Source organism: Macaca thibetana, chromosome 4 (assembly GCF_024542745.1).
Source record: "Macaca thibetana thibetana isolate TM-01 chromosome 4, ASM2454274v1, whole genome shotgun sequence".
In the NCBI taxonomy this organism is placed as follows: Eukaryota; Metazoa; Chordata; class Mammalia; order Primates; family Cercopithecidae; genus Macaca; species Macaca thibetana.
This window is the reverse complement of record NC_065581.1, coordinates 147,920,565-147,936,427: the sequence shown is the minus strand read 5'-3', so window position 1 is coordinate 147,936,427 and position 15,863 is coordinate 147,920,565. Positions and strand designations below refer to the sequence as shown.

Genomic DNA, 15,863 nt, shown 5'->3' with positions numbered 1-15,863 from the left:
ATCAGTAAATTTTCTCATGCATTCTGAGTGATAAATGGAAGAAAGTAAAACATTTAAACCATTTTTAATTGTACAGTTATCATTTTGCTATAACTGTCTAGCATGGCTACTTTGCATTTGCAGTGGACTAATTTTTTTTAATCTACAATTGATTCAGGCAATACAGCTACCATTTTATAAACCACAAAGAAATACCCCACACATGACTGAAGCAGGACAATCCAGCAATCAGGAGAAAGAAGCCAATGGAAGAATTAGAGAAGCACATCCAATTTATTTGTTTTTTATACTTTAAGTTCTAGGGTACCTGTATACAATGTGCAGGTTTGTTACATATGTATGTATGTGCCATGATGATGTGCTGCACCCATTAACTCATCATTTACATTAGGTATATCTCCTAATGCTATCCCTCCCCCTCCCGATCCCACAACAGGCCCCAGTGTGTGATGTTCCCCACCCTGTGTCCAAGTTTTCTCATTGTTTATTTCCCACCTATAAGTGAGAACATGTGGTGTTTGGTTTTTTGTCCTTGCAACAGTTTGCTGAGAATGATGGTTTCCAGCTTCATCCATGTCCCTACAAAGGAAATGAACTCATCCTTTTTTATGGCTGCATAGTATTCCATGGTGTATATGTGCCACATTTTCTTAATCCAGTCTATCACTGATGGACACTTGGGTTGGTTCCAAGTCTTTGCTATTGTGAATAGGGCCACAATAAACATACGTGTGCATGTGTCTTTATAGCAGCATGATTTATAATCCTTTGGGTATATACCCAGTAGTGGGATGGCTGGGTCAAATGGTATTTCTAATTGTAGATCCTTGAGGAATCGCCACACTGTTTTCCACAATTGGTTGAACTAGTTTACAGTCCCACCAACAGTGTAAAAGTGTTCCTATTTCTCCACATCCTCTCCAACACCTGTTGTTTCATGACTATTTAATGATTGCCATTCTAATTGGTGTGAGATGATATCTCATTGTGGTTTTGATTCGCATTTCTCTGATGGGCAGTGATGATGAGCATTTTTTCATATGTCTGTTGGCTGCATAAATGTCTTCTTTTGAGAAGTGTCTGTTCATATCCTTTGCCCACTTTTTGATGGGGTTGTTTTTTTCATGTAAATTTGTTTGAGTTCGTTGTAGATTCCGGATATTAGCCCTTTGTCAGACGGGTAAATTGCAAAAATTTTCTCCCATTCTGTAGGTTGTCTGTTCACTCTGATGGTAGTTTCTTTTGCTGTGCAGAAGCTCTTAAGTTAAATTAGATCCCATTTGTCAATTTTGGCTTTTGTTGCCATTGCTTTTGGTGTTTTAGACCTGAAGTCCTTGCCCATGCCTGTGGCCTGAATGGTATTGCCTAGGTTTTCTTCTAGGGTTTTTATGGTTTTAGGTCTAATATTTAAGTCTTTAATCCATCTTAAATTAATTTTTGTATAAGGTGTAAGGAAGGGATCCAGTTTCAGCTTTCTACATATGGCTAGCCAGTTTTCCCAGAACCATTTATTAAATAAGGAATCCTTTCCCCATTTCTTGTTTTTGTCAGGTTTGTCAAAGATCAGATGTTTGTAGACGTGTGGTATTATTTCTGAGGGCTCTGTTCTGTTCCATTGGTCTATATCTCTGTTGTGGTACCAGTACCATGCTGTTTTGGTTACTGTAGTCTTGTAGTATAGTTTGAAGTCAGGTAGCGTGATGCCTCCAGCTTTGTTCTTTTGGCTTAGGATTGTCTTGGCAATGCGGGCTCTTTTTTGGTTCCATATGAACTTTAAAGTAGTTTTTTCCAAATCTGTGAAGAAAGTCATTGGTAGCTTGATGGGGATGGTATTGAATCTATAAATTACCTTGGGCAGTATGGCCATTTTCACAATATTGATTCTTCCTATCCATGAGCATGGAATGTTCTTGCATTTGTTTTTGTCCTCTTTCATTTTGTTGAGCAGTGGTTTGTAATTCTCCTTGAAGAGGTCCTTCACATCACTTGTAAGTTGGATTCCTAGGTATTTTATTCTCTTTGAAGCAATTGTGAATGGGAGTTCACTCATGATTTGGCTCTCTGTTTGTCTGTTATTGGTGTATAAGAATGCTTGTGATTTTTGCACATTGATTTTTTATCCTGAGATTTTGCTAAAGTTGCTTATCAGCTTAAGGAGATTTGGGGTTGAGACGATGGGGTTTTCTAAATATACAATCATGTCATCTGCAAACAGGGATAATTTGACTTCTTCTTTTCCTAACTGAATATACTTTATTTCTTTCTCCTGCCTGATTGCCCTGGCCAGAACTATGTTGAATGGGAGTGGTGAGAGAGGGCATCCCTGTCTTGTGCCAGTTTTCAAAGGGAATTTTTCCAGTTTTTGCCCATTCAGTATGATATTAGCTGTGGGTTTGTCATAAATAGCTCTTATTATTTTGAAGTACATCCCATCAACACCTAATTCATTGAGAGTTTTTAGCATGAAAGGCTATTGAATTTTGTCAAAGGCCTTTTCTGCATCTATTGAGATAATCGTGTGGTTTTTGTCTTTGGTTCTGTTTATATGCTGGATTACATTTATTGATTTGGGTATGTTGAACAAGGCTTGCATCCCAGGGATGAAGCCCACTTGATCATGGTGGATAAGCTTTTTGATGTGCTGCTGGATTCGGTTTGCCAGTATTTTATTGAGGGCTTTTGCATCGATGTTCATCAGGGATATTGATCTAAAATTCTCTTTTTTTGTTGTGTCTCTGCCAGACTTTGGTATCAGGATGATGCTGGCCTCATAAAATGAGTTAGGGAGGATTCCCTCTTTTTCTACAGATTGGAATAGTTTCAGAAGGAATGGTACCAACTCCTCCTTGTACCTCTGGTGGCATTAGGCTGTGAATCCGTCTGGTCCTGGACTTTTTTTGGTTGGTAGGCTATTATTGCCTCAATTTCAGAGTCTGTTATTGGTGTATTCAGGGATTCAACTTCTTCCTGGTTTAGTCTTGGGAGGATGTATGTGTCCAGGAATTTATCCATTTCTTCTAGATTCTCTAGTTTATTTGCGTAGATGTGTTTATAGTATTCTCTGATGGTAGTTTGTATTTCTGTGGGGTCGGTGGTGATATCCCCTTTATCATTTTTTATTGCGTCTATTTGAGTCTTCTCTTTTCTTCTTTATTAGTCTCGCTAGCAATCTATCAATTTTGTTGATCTTTTCAAAAAAACCAACTCCTGCATTCATTGATTTTTTGAAGGGTTTTTTGTGTCTCTATCTCCTTCAGTTCTCCTCTGATCTTAGTTATTTCTTGCCTTCTGCTAGTTTCTGAATGTGTTTGCTCTTGCTTCTCTAATTCTTTTAATTGTGATGTTAGGGCATCCATTTTAGATCTTTCCTGGTTTCTCTTGTGGGCATTTAGTGCTATAAATTTCCCTCTACACACTGCTTTAAATGTGTCCCAGAGATTCTGGTATGTTGTGTCTTTGTTCTCATTGGTTTCAAAGAACATCTTTATTTCTGCCTTCATTTCGTTATGTACCCAGTAGTCATTCAGGAGCAGGTTGTTCAGTTTCCATATAGTTGAGCAGTTTTGAGTGAGTTTCTTAATCCTGAGTTCTAGTTTGATTGCACTGTCGTCTGACGGACAGTTTGTTATAATTTTTGTTCTTTTACATTTGCTGAGGAGAAGCACATCCAATTTAAAATCAAACCTCAAAGTAACGAAGCAGGTTATCTTAATAATGAAAAAGAAAATATACTGCCAAAATATTTCATTGACAATGAAATTTGTAAATAAACTTTTAACTAAAACATAAAACCATTAATGTGGATGTAGCTAATTTACAATTTGTGATTATGGGGAAAGGTGCTAACAGAAGTATACTTTGATAAATTCTTCTCACCCCAACCCCAAGAACGGGCAACATTCCAACCTCTCATCACAACTGTCAAATCATTTTCTTTGTCCTTATTTAGTTCTGCTCTAATTCGCCTTGATGACTATTCCAAATCTTCATCAATTTTCTCAAAACTCCTATGCTAGAATAATATCCTGAGATATAAGCTCCATTTTGAGATATGAAGCTATGTTATTTTCCCTGAGGACGGATTGTAGCAGGCAAAAAGCAAAAACAGCTTGGCTCTTAATTTTCTGCTTTTGTTTCCCAAATTCAAAATTGTTAATGGAATTTGGAGGAATTTCAAAGTAGGTAAAAGGAAAAACATATATGGTAAAGATTACAATTATTATATTGAAGCAGGAAGAGAAAGAAAAATAGAAAGAAAGTGAAGAGATCTGGTGCATAGGAAGAGGAGAACAGAGTGAGGAGGAGAAGCTGGGATGGAAGAAGATGGGGAAGTGGTGGTAGGAAGAAGAGCAGAGGTTTTATAGTAAGTTTGAAGTCAATGAGAAGACAATTCAGCAGTGCAAAAAGAAAAATTTCTTTTTTTTTTTTTTGGAGTCTTGCTCTGTCACCCAGGCTGGAGTGCAGTGGCGCCATCTCGAGTCACTGCAAGCTCCGCCTCCTGGGTTTGAGCCATTCTCCTGCCTCAGCCTCCTGAGTAGCTGGGACTACAGGCGACTGCCAACACACCCGGCTAATTTTTTGTATTTTTAGTAGAGATGGGGTTTCACCGTGTTAGCCAGGATGGTCTCGATCTCCTAACCTCGTGATCCGCCCGTCTCAGGCTCCCAAAGTACTGGGATTATAGGCGTGAACCACCGCGCCTGGAGAAAATATGTCTAATACCAGGACAATACACTGTTTCACACATCTGATGTCCTTTAGGACTACTATACACAAACTGTTGCTGAAAGTTACATGCTGATTTTTATAAAAACTCTCCTATCACGCTATAGAGAGATGGTTAGGAGACAGGCCCTGGAGCTAGATGTCCTGGAGCAAGGCTTCTTGTTCCAGGGCCTGTCTGGTTCCACTGGTTCCATCGCAAAACAGCTGTATAATCTTGGACAATTACTGAATCAACCTGTGTTTCCTGCTCCTCATCTATAAAACTAGGATAATAAAAGTACTTATTTCATAGGTTGAATACAAATTAAATGAATTATTGGACATAATACACTTAGAAACACACTCATTCAGTATAAATACTGATTCAGAATAAATACTAATTATCATTATCATTTCTAGTCACATTGCAAAATCTAAGCACAAATCCATTTTATCCTAATAGGAAAAAAAGAGCCGCTGAAGACCTCACTGATCCCATTTGAATGATCAATTAGTGGGTAAAGTTCATTATCCTCAGAATGAGTCATTTTGTGTAAGTGTCAACAACAAAGTTACATTTCATAGGACTGTAGACCTTTACATATGAAAACAATAAGATCCAGAGAATCCTTGTCCTACATCACAAAGCGTTTTGAAATATTCCATAATTCAGTAATTCATTCAAAACCAGAAGTTAAAATAAATCTTTAGTAAATTGTGAATGAATAGGAATAGAAAGTTTGATTTTAAAATCAATAATGAACAATCTTTTTTAAAAGAAAGTTTTGTTTGTGAAAAACATGTTACGAGCTGTACTTTTTTTTTCATTCAAAATGAAAGCAACTTTATTCCTACAGGAGAGAAAAAAGTTTAATCTTACAAACATGGGCTTTGCCTACTGGTTACTGATCTGTTATTATCTGGTCATATCTGAGAAATAATAACTCCAAAATAACTTTCTATGTGTTTATCCTTCATATTCACGTATATCTGGAGTTCGCAAAATACATTCACAATAAATACCTCATTTTGTCTTCAAAATAACCCGACTGGGTAAGTTTTATTACCTTCCCTATATGGATTGATAAACCAATGCTCATAGACATGATATTACTTGCTTGAGGTACTACTCCAATTTAACAGCAAGACTGCGGTACAATGTGTCCGTATCATTTGTGGGTAGGAGGCAGAGTTATCAGTTAGCTCCTGTCTCCTAAGGTGGAAGCTAGCAGCTTTCTTATTAAAGAGCCTCTTGATAGATGTGAGAACCAGACCAGAGAAATGAACTAAAGTTGAATGGCTCAGCAAAAGGAACATGTGGAATGAAGGGGCTTTATCACAGGTAGTGTTGAAGTGGGCAGTGAGACTCTGAATTCCATGATAAAGAAGTGGCAAATCCAGGACTACAACCAAGGCCCCTGACTCCCAGACAGGAGATCTTTCCCATATGTCCATATTTGGCTGTGAAGGAGAGAGGAATAACTACTTTAGAGGAGTTGATTTATGTTTGAAAAAAATTCCCTCCTGGCTCTACAGAATGAAAACTTTGCCTGAATTTAATTAAATTTACCTAAAGTAAGATGCATAGATAGGCTCATCTGGTACTACAATGTTTCATTAACAAGTTTCTCAAAGATTATTTATTGTCGATGGAAGAGAATTCATCTTTACAAGGCTAACACTTACCCATTGTATGAATCAGCCACAATTTTTCGAGGTGCACTAATAGAGGGTGGAGTAATTTCCTCGATGTTTGAGCAGTTCTCTAAATCACAGACACATACCTAAACAAAATCAAAAATATACCGGTAGGATTAGCATCTGTCTATACAGCATTAAATTCAGTCAACAAGCATCCCTGAGAGTCTGTTCTGCTGGAATTGTACTAGGCAGTGAGCACTAACCAAGACAAATGAACAAAAAAGCCCTTAAATGGCAGTTTTATATCCTATATCCTAATGAGTTTATACATTATTGAGATCAATGCAATACAAGTGCCTATTTTCCTGACTTGTAGAGGCATTCGACTATTTTTAACATTTAAGCTATATCTAAGTTTATGGGCTTTCAACCATAGCAATGGCTGTTGCTTATTGTGATAAGCCTGTACCTTCCAAAGAAGTAGAATTTGAAACACGTCAAGACTGTGTCTTCATCAGGTCAAAATAATCCTTATGCAACAACAACAACAAAAATAAACAAACAAACACACATACACAAAAAAAAACAAAGAAATGATCTTCCGAAAAGTTCAGTACTACTGTGTTTGTGGAGAACTACTAAATTTCCCTCTGGGTATGATATAATTTTAAATGCTTGCAGCTAACTTTGATCATAACTGGCAGTCTTACCTAATGATAACACAGTTACTGCCACTATCTTATGGAAGATGAATTATTTTTAGTATAAACTCATGACTATAAAACAGTACAAATAAAGGTCATTTAATGCTATGTCGGGACTAGCACTAGGTGAAGTGTACACCCTCCTATAGGCCAGATCTATGATTCATTGATAACCTAGTATCTAAGGCATAGAAAATACTTGAGTATTTATTGAATAAGAGGATTGTGTTTAGTATTAAATATACCAAGATATGCATATCAGTATCGCTGTCTATCACTATTTTCTTTAACTTCTCAGACTAACCAGTTCATCCATGATGAAATACATTCTTTGATAAAGCCAATCTACGGAGATAGAAGAAATTAATCCTGAACCTCTGTAAAAAATTTTCAGGTCAGATACATCAGACATGTTCACAGCCTTCTTCGCCCATATGAGAGTTCCTTCAGAGAAATAAACAATTTGCTGGTGGACATCAACTGATATTCCTAGAAGAGTCATGCAAGTGCACATACATTATTATATAACAACCAGAAGAAAAAACTTATATTAATGAGAATTTATTTATTTAATGCTTAATAAATTAAAATAGAAGGATTTTATTTTAAAAGAAAATATTCTTCTAAATTATTCTAATATATTAGGATATTAAGAGAATATGTTCTAGAAATATTCAGGATTTTTCTTTTATTCTAGAAGTGCTTCTTTTAGAATCTTTTTTTCACACAGAAATCATTTATCTTTGTCATACTGACCTGTAATATTATGGTATATAGCATCCAGCCGAAGGCAATGTGCTTCATCTACCAAATGTTTTAAAGATCTCTTTCTTAGAGAAGTTTTTCTGGATAAAAAGAGCCACTGCTCCTCTTCTTGGACTGAAAAAATCAACATGATTTGCAGACAGGCAGACCAACCACAGGTACACTAACACATACGAAAAAAGATCAATACTACCCTTCAAAGCAAGGGGACTAGTGCTTGAAAGAGGCTGGTCAAATTTTCTCTAAGGGCACGGAGAATTGCATCTATGGTATAATTCACATTTATTCTATGAATTGGAGGTAGGAAGTACTGTAACAATCAAATAGGATTTATGTTCATATGCCCCTAAATAACCCAGAAATGACATCACATGATGTATCACTATCCTCAACAGCCTTGCCCCAGCTCAGCTCATTATTTTCAGCCACGAGAATTGGCTTGGTGGAGGTGGTCCACCCCAGGCCAGAGTGGGTTATGCATAACACACACATATTGTCAGACACTGGTTGTCTCTGTGTTGTCTTCAGTATCTTTCCCTTTGGGACAGAGGAAAGGTCCTTAGAGGAAAGACATTGGAAGGCTGCAGAACTCTGCTTGATGTCCTGTTCAAGAGGAGACTGATGCAACGTGCATGGGTGAACATTTTTAGGGTATTTAATGAATGTTATGCAATAATCACAGTAACAACAACCTTAACCCTGCTCTATATTTAACTCACCCTTTGGACATGCTTCTTACATAACAAAAATACCTCTCCTTTCCTAGAGTCTAGGAACAGCCAAAAAAACAAACACTGATGATAGATGACATTCAATACCCGTTGGCATAGGCAAGTACAGATTAGAGTAAGGGGCAGTCAAGTCAGCAAATAGGGTTCTAGTAAAAACAGAAAACAGGCTCCCAGAATTCTGAATCTTTGCATGTTCTCAAAAATCTTTTATTAGTTTCCCCTCAAATTCCCAGTACTTCTTAGAAAGCATTTTCATTTGTTATTTTGCTCACACATATATCATACAGTAAGCATTCAGTCTCTTGAGGTAATCAATAAAACACCAAAGCCAAAAAAAAAAAAAAAGGGTGCTTACAAAATGATAACAAGATACTTTGACAGATTGAATACTTATATAGTAAAATGCAAATTATTAAAGTCCAGATATATTTAAAAACAAAGATACTGGAAAAACAATGTCTGACATATATTAAATAATTATATATATTCTAAAATAGGGATTAGGACAGAAAAGTTATATGTATCCCTTAAGTGTGTAAATGTGAGTCAGAAACACTAGTGATTTCAACTGAAACCAAAGATTTGAGGCCATTTTTTAAAAACCCTAAATTTTTTATTCTGATTTTCAATTCCCAAATTCTAATATTAAAACTTTCAATCTAACCACTTACTTTAATTCATCAAATACTTGGGTTCACCTAAAATTGAAAACTTAACAAGTACCCAAAAGACAATATTCATTTGGGCAGAAGAGGTGGGTCTTGAGGTCTACCAGGTGACCCAGGGCCTCTGGCTCTGAAATCACCCTTGCCACCCTCATTCCTGTGTAGCTAAAGGAGCAAGGCTGAGCCATACCTGCTGAAGATGAAGTGGTAATACTAGATTCTGCTTCTGGCCCCTCACCAACTTCATTTACTGCTGCAGTAGAAAACCTATTCCAAAAACAATTTGGAGAGACATGTTTCACATGGCATGGTGTGAACATGAGATAAAAATAGAAGGAGCAATAACGTTTCTATTTAAAGCATGATGTGGCAATGCATGAGTCCAGTTACATGGTGCCACTGCTCAGCACTAAAATGACCATCAATCACATCCTTGTTTGCATCCCCTAGCACAGTTCAGGGTCATAGAGGTCAAAAGCCGAACTCTGCTATCTGCATGACCTCCATTCTTCTCTGAATTTAAAGAGGCCCTAGTATGGCCGGGCGCGGTGGCTCAAGCCTGTAATCCCAGCACTTTGGGAGGCCGAGGCGGGCGGATCACAAGGTCAGGAGATCGAGACCACAGTGAAACCCCGTCTCTACTAAAAATACAAAAAATTAGCCGGGCGCGGTGGCGGGCGCCTGTAGTCCCAGCCACTCAGGAGGCTGAGGCAGGAGAATGGCGGGAACCCGGGAGGCGGAGCTTGCAGTGAGCCGAGATCGCGCCACTGCGCTCCAGCCTGGGCAACAGCGTGAGACTCCGTCTCAAAAAAAAAAAAAAAAAAAAAAAAAAAAAAAAAGAGGCCCTAGTAAATGCTAGAAAAGCTAACAGTAATAAAATAATTACCCTAATGGTTAATAAAAATACCTAAACAGAACTCTACCTCCTCACTTTTTTCATATTGGATTAAAAGAAAATTTGAAATTCATGGTGTTTACGATGTTTTTATTAGCCATATTTGTGAGTACCCTCTGAATATAATAGAAATACTTGAGAATGTTTCTGCTTAGGACGCTATAATCTAATAAGCATATAAGCTTGAGGAAAACCACAATGACTTCAACCCAACACCATGGGTGTATATTTAAACTATTTGATAGCCATATTTCTTAAATAATTATCATGCCTGCAACCATGCTGCTTACATTTCCCTCTGCATCGCTTAATTCTTACCTGTACATAGTATTTGGTAAAGTGGAGTAAAACTGGAAACTGGTTCTCTGTGTCCCTGCATCTAATTTTTGATTTTTGCTGATCAGCCTTAAGTTATAACCCAAAATAGGTCCACCCGGGAATTGAGGTGGATCCCAGCTGACTTCCACAGTGTCGGGACTTGAGCTCTCAATATTCCTAATCAAAGGTGCAGTTTCAGGAACTGGAAGAGATAATGGTGACACAGTGAGCAGAAAAATGTGCAAGCGTGATGTTTTTAAAATAAGATGGAAAAAAGTATTGGTTTCTTTTTTTTGAAAACTTAATGGAAATGAAATAATTTTATTAATACTCAAAATATGTGATAGAGGAAAGGTGATAAGATGTCTAAACCAGTTCGCTCCTTTCCCAAGAGGCTCTTTCAAATGTTACTTTCCTCACTTCTAATTAATGAAATAAAATTAAATATAGTGTATACAAATACAATAATGGTCCTTTAAAAACTGTCATCAGGAATCTCTGAGACTTAAATGAGTTGAAACATGGGATGGAACCAGTTTAGGAAGAAGCGGAGAGTCTGACCAAAACTGGAGTCAATGATCAACATGAGTTTAAACAAAAAGTCCATCCTCGGGCCTTTTCACTCATTTGAGTGGGGCAGCCTTGCTGGTTCCAGCTGGAGATGTGGGTTCAGATAAGCTGCAATTCGAAGAGTTGGCTTCACTTTTGTTGGCATCAGCTCTAATGACCCAGACTACACTTTCCTTACCCCGGCTCCCAGGTCCTGGAAATCCAGGCTGACTGAGCTTCAGCACCCCTGCCCTGGCAAAGGATTAAAGGAGCATATATGAAACGACTGAGCATTCACACACAGTCCCCAGCAGCTACTTGAGTGGAAAAAGAAAGGACAACAAATGATCTGACAGCCTAGCTTCCATCTGTGTCTTCACCTGCCTTCAAACCAAACCCCTGAAACCACGCTCTTTTATTTCCTCTATCCATAGAAAGACACAATTAGAAGTTACTTTGCTCTTGAGTAGATTTCTCTCCCTCTAAACACTTTTGGCAAATGCTCTGCATCACCACTGACTTTTAAAAGCCCTTTTAATTGCTCTCTCAGCCTTTCTCTAATGCAATTCCTCTCTAACTCTCAGACTAATTTTCAGCAAACACAAGCATCATTGCATCACTCCTTGGCTCCATGGAGTCAGTCACTATGATAAACAGAGAAGAAATAAATTTCTCCCACTGAATTATAATATAATTGGAATGTCAAAATTTAAGTCATTATGGTCAATGCCCAAATGTGATTTTCTACTGTTGAAGCAAGTTAAATGTCACCTACATGGCAAGATGCGATCATTGTCCAGGTCTTCTTCACCAAACACACACACACACACACACACACACACACACACACACACAAAAAATCTTCCCTGAAATGCTGGTATCCCTTGCCTGACAATCATTCCTCTTTGTTAAGAAATTATTTTCTGAAAGGACCCAGTTAAAAGGCAATAGCACCATTTAGGCCGGGTGCGGTGGTTTACGCCTATAATTCCAGCACTTTGGGAGGCTGAGGTGGACCAATCGCTTGAGGCCAGGAGTTCGAGATCAGCCTGGCCTACATGGCAAAAATCCATCTCTACTAAAATTACAAAAATTAGCCAGGCATGGTGGTGCATGTCTGTAATCCCAGCTACTTGGGAGGCTGAGGCACAAGAATCACTTGAACCCAGGAGGCAGAAGTTGCAGTGAGCTGAGATCATGCCACTGCACTCCAACCTGGGTGACAGAGTGAGACCTTATCTAAAAAAAAAAAAAAAAAAAGGTCAGGTGCAGCGGGTCATGCCTGTAATCCCAGCACTTTGGGAGGCCAAGGTGGGCGGATCACGAGGTCAAGAGATCAAGACCATCCTGGCTAACACAGTGAAACCCTGTCTCTACTAAAAATACAAAAAGTAGCTGGGCGTGGTGGCAGGCATCTGTAGTCCCAGCTACTCAGGAGGCTGAGGCAGGAGAATCACTAGAACCTGAGAGGCAGAGGTTGCAGTGAGCTGAGATTGCGCTACTGCACTCCAGCCTGGGCGACAGCGAGACTCTGTCTTAAAAAAAAAAAAAAAAAAAAAAAAAAAAAGGCAATAGCACCATCTAAAATCATGTCGTTCCCATAGCTAAAAGAGAATAGGACTATGAGGCAATTAACACAATACAGATAAGTTTCTAAGTTTTGATGTAGCTAGAAAAGTGAGAATCAGAAACATGAGATGCTATCCCTAAGGACACCCATGTAGGGTCCAGAAGACACAGAGGGTATGCGAGCTTGCTTATCCAGGAGAGAGGCCAAGAAATGGACAGCAAAATTTGCTTTCATTATTTTGATTTGCCCAGCCAATGTCTCTGCATGGTATTTCTGTAGCACCAGAAAATGTCCCAGCACTGTTGGATAACATATGGCATTGCTTGGAACAAGGAAAAATTCATTCTACTCTGATCTGGAAAATTTCAAACATGGTCCTAGGCCAGTGTTTGATCTGAGGATGTAAATAAGAACAGTCAGAATAATCAGCAGAGGTGGCCACACAAACCCTAAGATCTGACAAGCAAGGAGACAGCACCCATCAGGGAAGGGGAAAAATGCCCCAACCAACTTCATCAGCTACTCAGCTCTGCTGAGGTCCAAGGCCTAGTTCAGCCTGAGGCTCTCTGTACATAGGCACATCTCCAGAGCTCAGGGTTAGGGCATCCAGCCTGGAGCATGTCTTCCTGGGTTGCCTCAGCTAACTCTGAGGGTGAGGGGACCAGACAACTCTCCCTCAGTGTGTGCCCCAGCATTTGCCTTCCTCTAAGGCTTCTAGGCTTGAATCCTTTTCCTGGTATGGAAGTCACATCTTCAAAATAATGAGTCAGAGAATACCCCAATATATGTTGTTTTTAAAAAGCAGTTTTGATAAAATCTTAAAATAATATAGTAACCTCCCATCTGGTCTCTACCTCTGTACTTTCAAATCTCTCTCATTCTCTCAATCTATTCTATGTGCAGTTGCCAAAATTCTCTTTTTCAGAAGCATGTGAAGCAATTACTGCTCTGCTTTAAAACCTTCCATAACTCCTAAATGCATTGTAAATAAAGTACAAACTCCTTACCCAGGACATTTAAGATTCTTGGTAAGACGGACCTAGTCAGCCTTCCCAGTGTTATTCTCACTATTTGTCTTCCTGTATTGCAAGCTTCCAGCAGACGGAATACGACTGTTTTCCCTCCATGCCTTAGAATCCAATCTTGGTGACCCTGGTCCCATAGACACATGAACCTGCCCTTTTCTCTCCTCACCTCATGTCTAACTCAACAAATGAGACTTCCAGAGAGATTTCTTTGGTATTTCATTTCAGAAATAATATTTCCCTCCTCTAAACTTCCATGGGAATTTGTCAGTACCTTTTCTATGTGTTTAATAAAGCTTTACCTTATTGTGAGGTTAGTTAGGCATATGCTTTATCTCTTCTACAAGACAGTAAGCTTCTTAAAGTCAGTATCCATGCATCTATAGATATCCCATGAATATATTTTGAACAAGAGAACAATACCATGCATCTATGGATATCCCACGAATATATTTTGAACAAGAGAACAATAACATTTATTTAGAGCTAGAATTCTATTAGAGCTAGAATTGCTCTAAGGATGTATTAGTAAAGTTATAGTCTGATAGGGCAACATTCTGTACAAAGGGTGGGAAAATGAGGAAGCAGGAATGTAGCAGACAAAAAGCTTTTTGTTGCTTTCCAGAGATAATGTCACTGTGTCATACTCAATCACCTTCATTTTTGAAACACTTTCATCATTTGGCTTTGGGACACCACAAGCTCCCGAGTCTCTCCTTCTCTGTGTCTTTTGCTGTCCCTCCTCTTTTTCCTGGCCACCAAATATGAAGGGCCCTTGGGCTGACACATTGAACTCCTTTTTCTCAACCACATTCACTCTTAGCATACTGCCTCCAGGCCCATTGCTTGAATCACATCTCTATGGTGATAACTCCTAAACTGGTAGTTTGGATACCTTCCACTTACCTCCTGAGTTCCCAATCCTTCCATTTAATTGCTTCCTCAGCAACTCCACTTGGATATCTAATAGACATCTCAAATTTTACATGGCTGAAACAGAACTGATGATTTTATCTAGGAAAGCTACTCCTCCTTTACCCTTGTCCCTGTCTCAGTAAATGATGACACTCAGGTGTTCAGACTGAAAGTCTAAGTTAGCAACTTTGATTTTCCCTTCTTCCTCACCAAATCCATTCAGCAACCCCAACAGCTCAGTCTTCAAAATACATGACAAACATTTCCCCATTTTCCCATCATCACCCTAGTCAGAGCCATCACCAAATCAAGCCTGACTTACTTGGCCACCTAACAGCTCCCCCACTTCCCTGGCCTTCCTTCCACCCTCCCAGTCTATTCTCCACGCATCAGCCATACTGAGAGTTTTAAAACTTGAACCAGTGCCTCCCCTCCTTAGAACACTCCAAAGACATTCTGTTACACTTAGAATAAAATCTGTACTCCTTATCAGGGTCAGTATGGCCCTATGCAACCAAGCCTCTGTCTACCTGTCAGATCCCACCTCCTACTTTAAAATCTATCATCATTCAGTTTGGCCCTTATCAGAAATAATACTGACATTCCTGCAGCCATCTTCTGGATGTTTTTGTTTTATCTTTTATTGGTTCAGAACTCAGACTAAGAAGAAGGGTGCTATTCATTGGGTCTTCTCATGACCCAACAAATACCTTTACTTAATTACTTATCCGACTGTCTTCCCTAGCTGGAATGCAACCCCATAAGTGTTAGGATTTTATCATCTTTGGTGTCTAGAACAATGTCTGGTATGTAATAGGTCCTTGATTAATACTTGAATGAACGAAAAAAAGTGCCCAATCTTCCTTTCAATTATATTAAAAATATAATACAAAAAATAACCACCTTTCCAGTAAAAAAATAAAACAAAAAAGGAGGTAAACTTATTTACAGATGTTATTTTTCCACAGCCAAAGAATTTACAACCTAGGCAATAAAAAGACTAAAATTATATGAAGAAATAAAAATAGAATTCAAACATATCTATACCACACCACTACCACTCCTGGGCCTCTCACCTGGGTCACCACATGGCTTCCTACCAGTTCTTCCTGCTTTCTCCCACACCCCAGAGTCCATTCTCCATACAGCAGCCAGTTTTCCTTTTAATGTATAAAGCAAGTTGCATCAGATCATGTCACTCCTCTCCTCAAAACCTTACAGTGACTCTCCTTCCAGAATAACAGCCACATGCCTTACCAAGATCCCTGAGGTAGACTGAGATCTGGCCCCCATCTCTCTGACCTTAGCTGTTACTGCTCTGCCTCCTTCACTCTGGTTCAGCCACATGGGCCCCTTAGCTGCTCCTTGATCAGGCCAAGGA

The 15,863-nt window shown here is 38.8% G+C and overlaps 1 protein-coding gene across 4 annotated transcripts in view; it reads right to left on the bottom strand.

Annotated features, from left to right (window-relative positions):
• ROS1 (ROS proto-oncogene 1, receptor tyrosine kinase) overlaps positions 1–15,863 on the bottom strand; it is a 143,079-nt gene that overhangs the window by 105,015 nt on the left and 22,201 nt on the right. For all 4 annotated transcript variants that reach the window (XM_050786555.1, XM_050786553.1, XM_050786557.1 and 1 more), the window contains 5 exons: positions 10,424–10,625; positions 9,401–9,477; positions 7,806–7,928; positions 7,354–7,538; positions 6,391–6,488 (listed from right to left, as the gene is read on the bottom strand). In XM_050786555.1, coding sequence (XP_050642512.1) covers positions 6,391–6,488; positions 7,354–7,538; positions 7,806–7,928; positions 9,401–9,477; positions 10,424–10,625 — 685 coding nt within the window. The remainder of the gene's footprint in view (positions 1–6,390; positions 6,489–7,353; positions 7,539–7,805; positions 7,929–9,400; positions 9,478–10,423; positions 10,626–15,863) is intronic.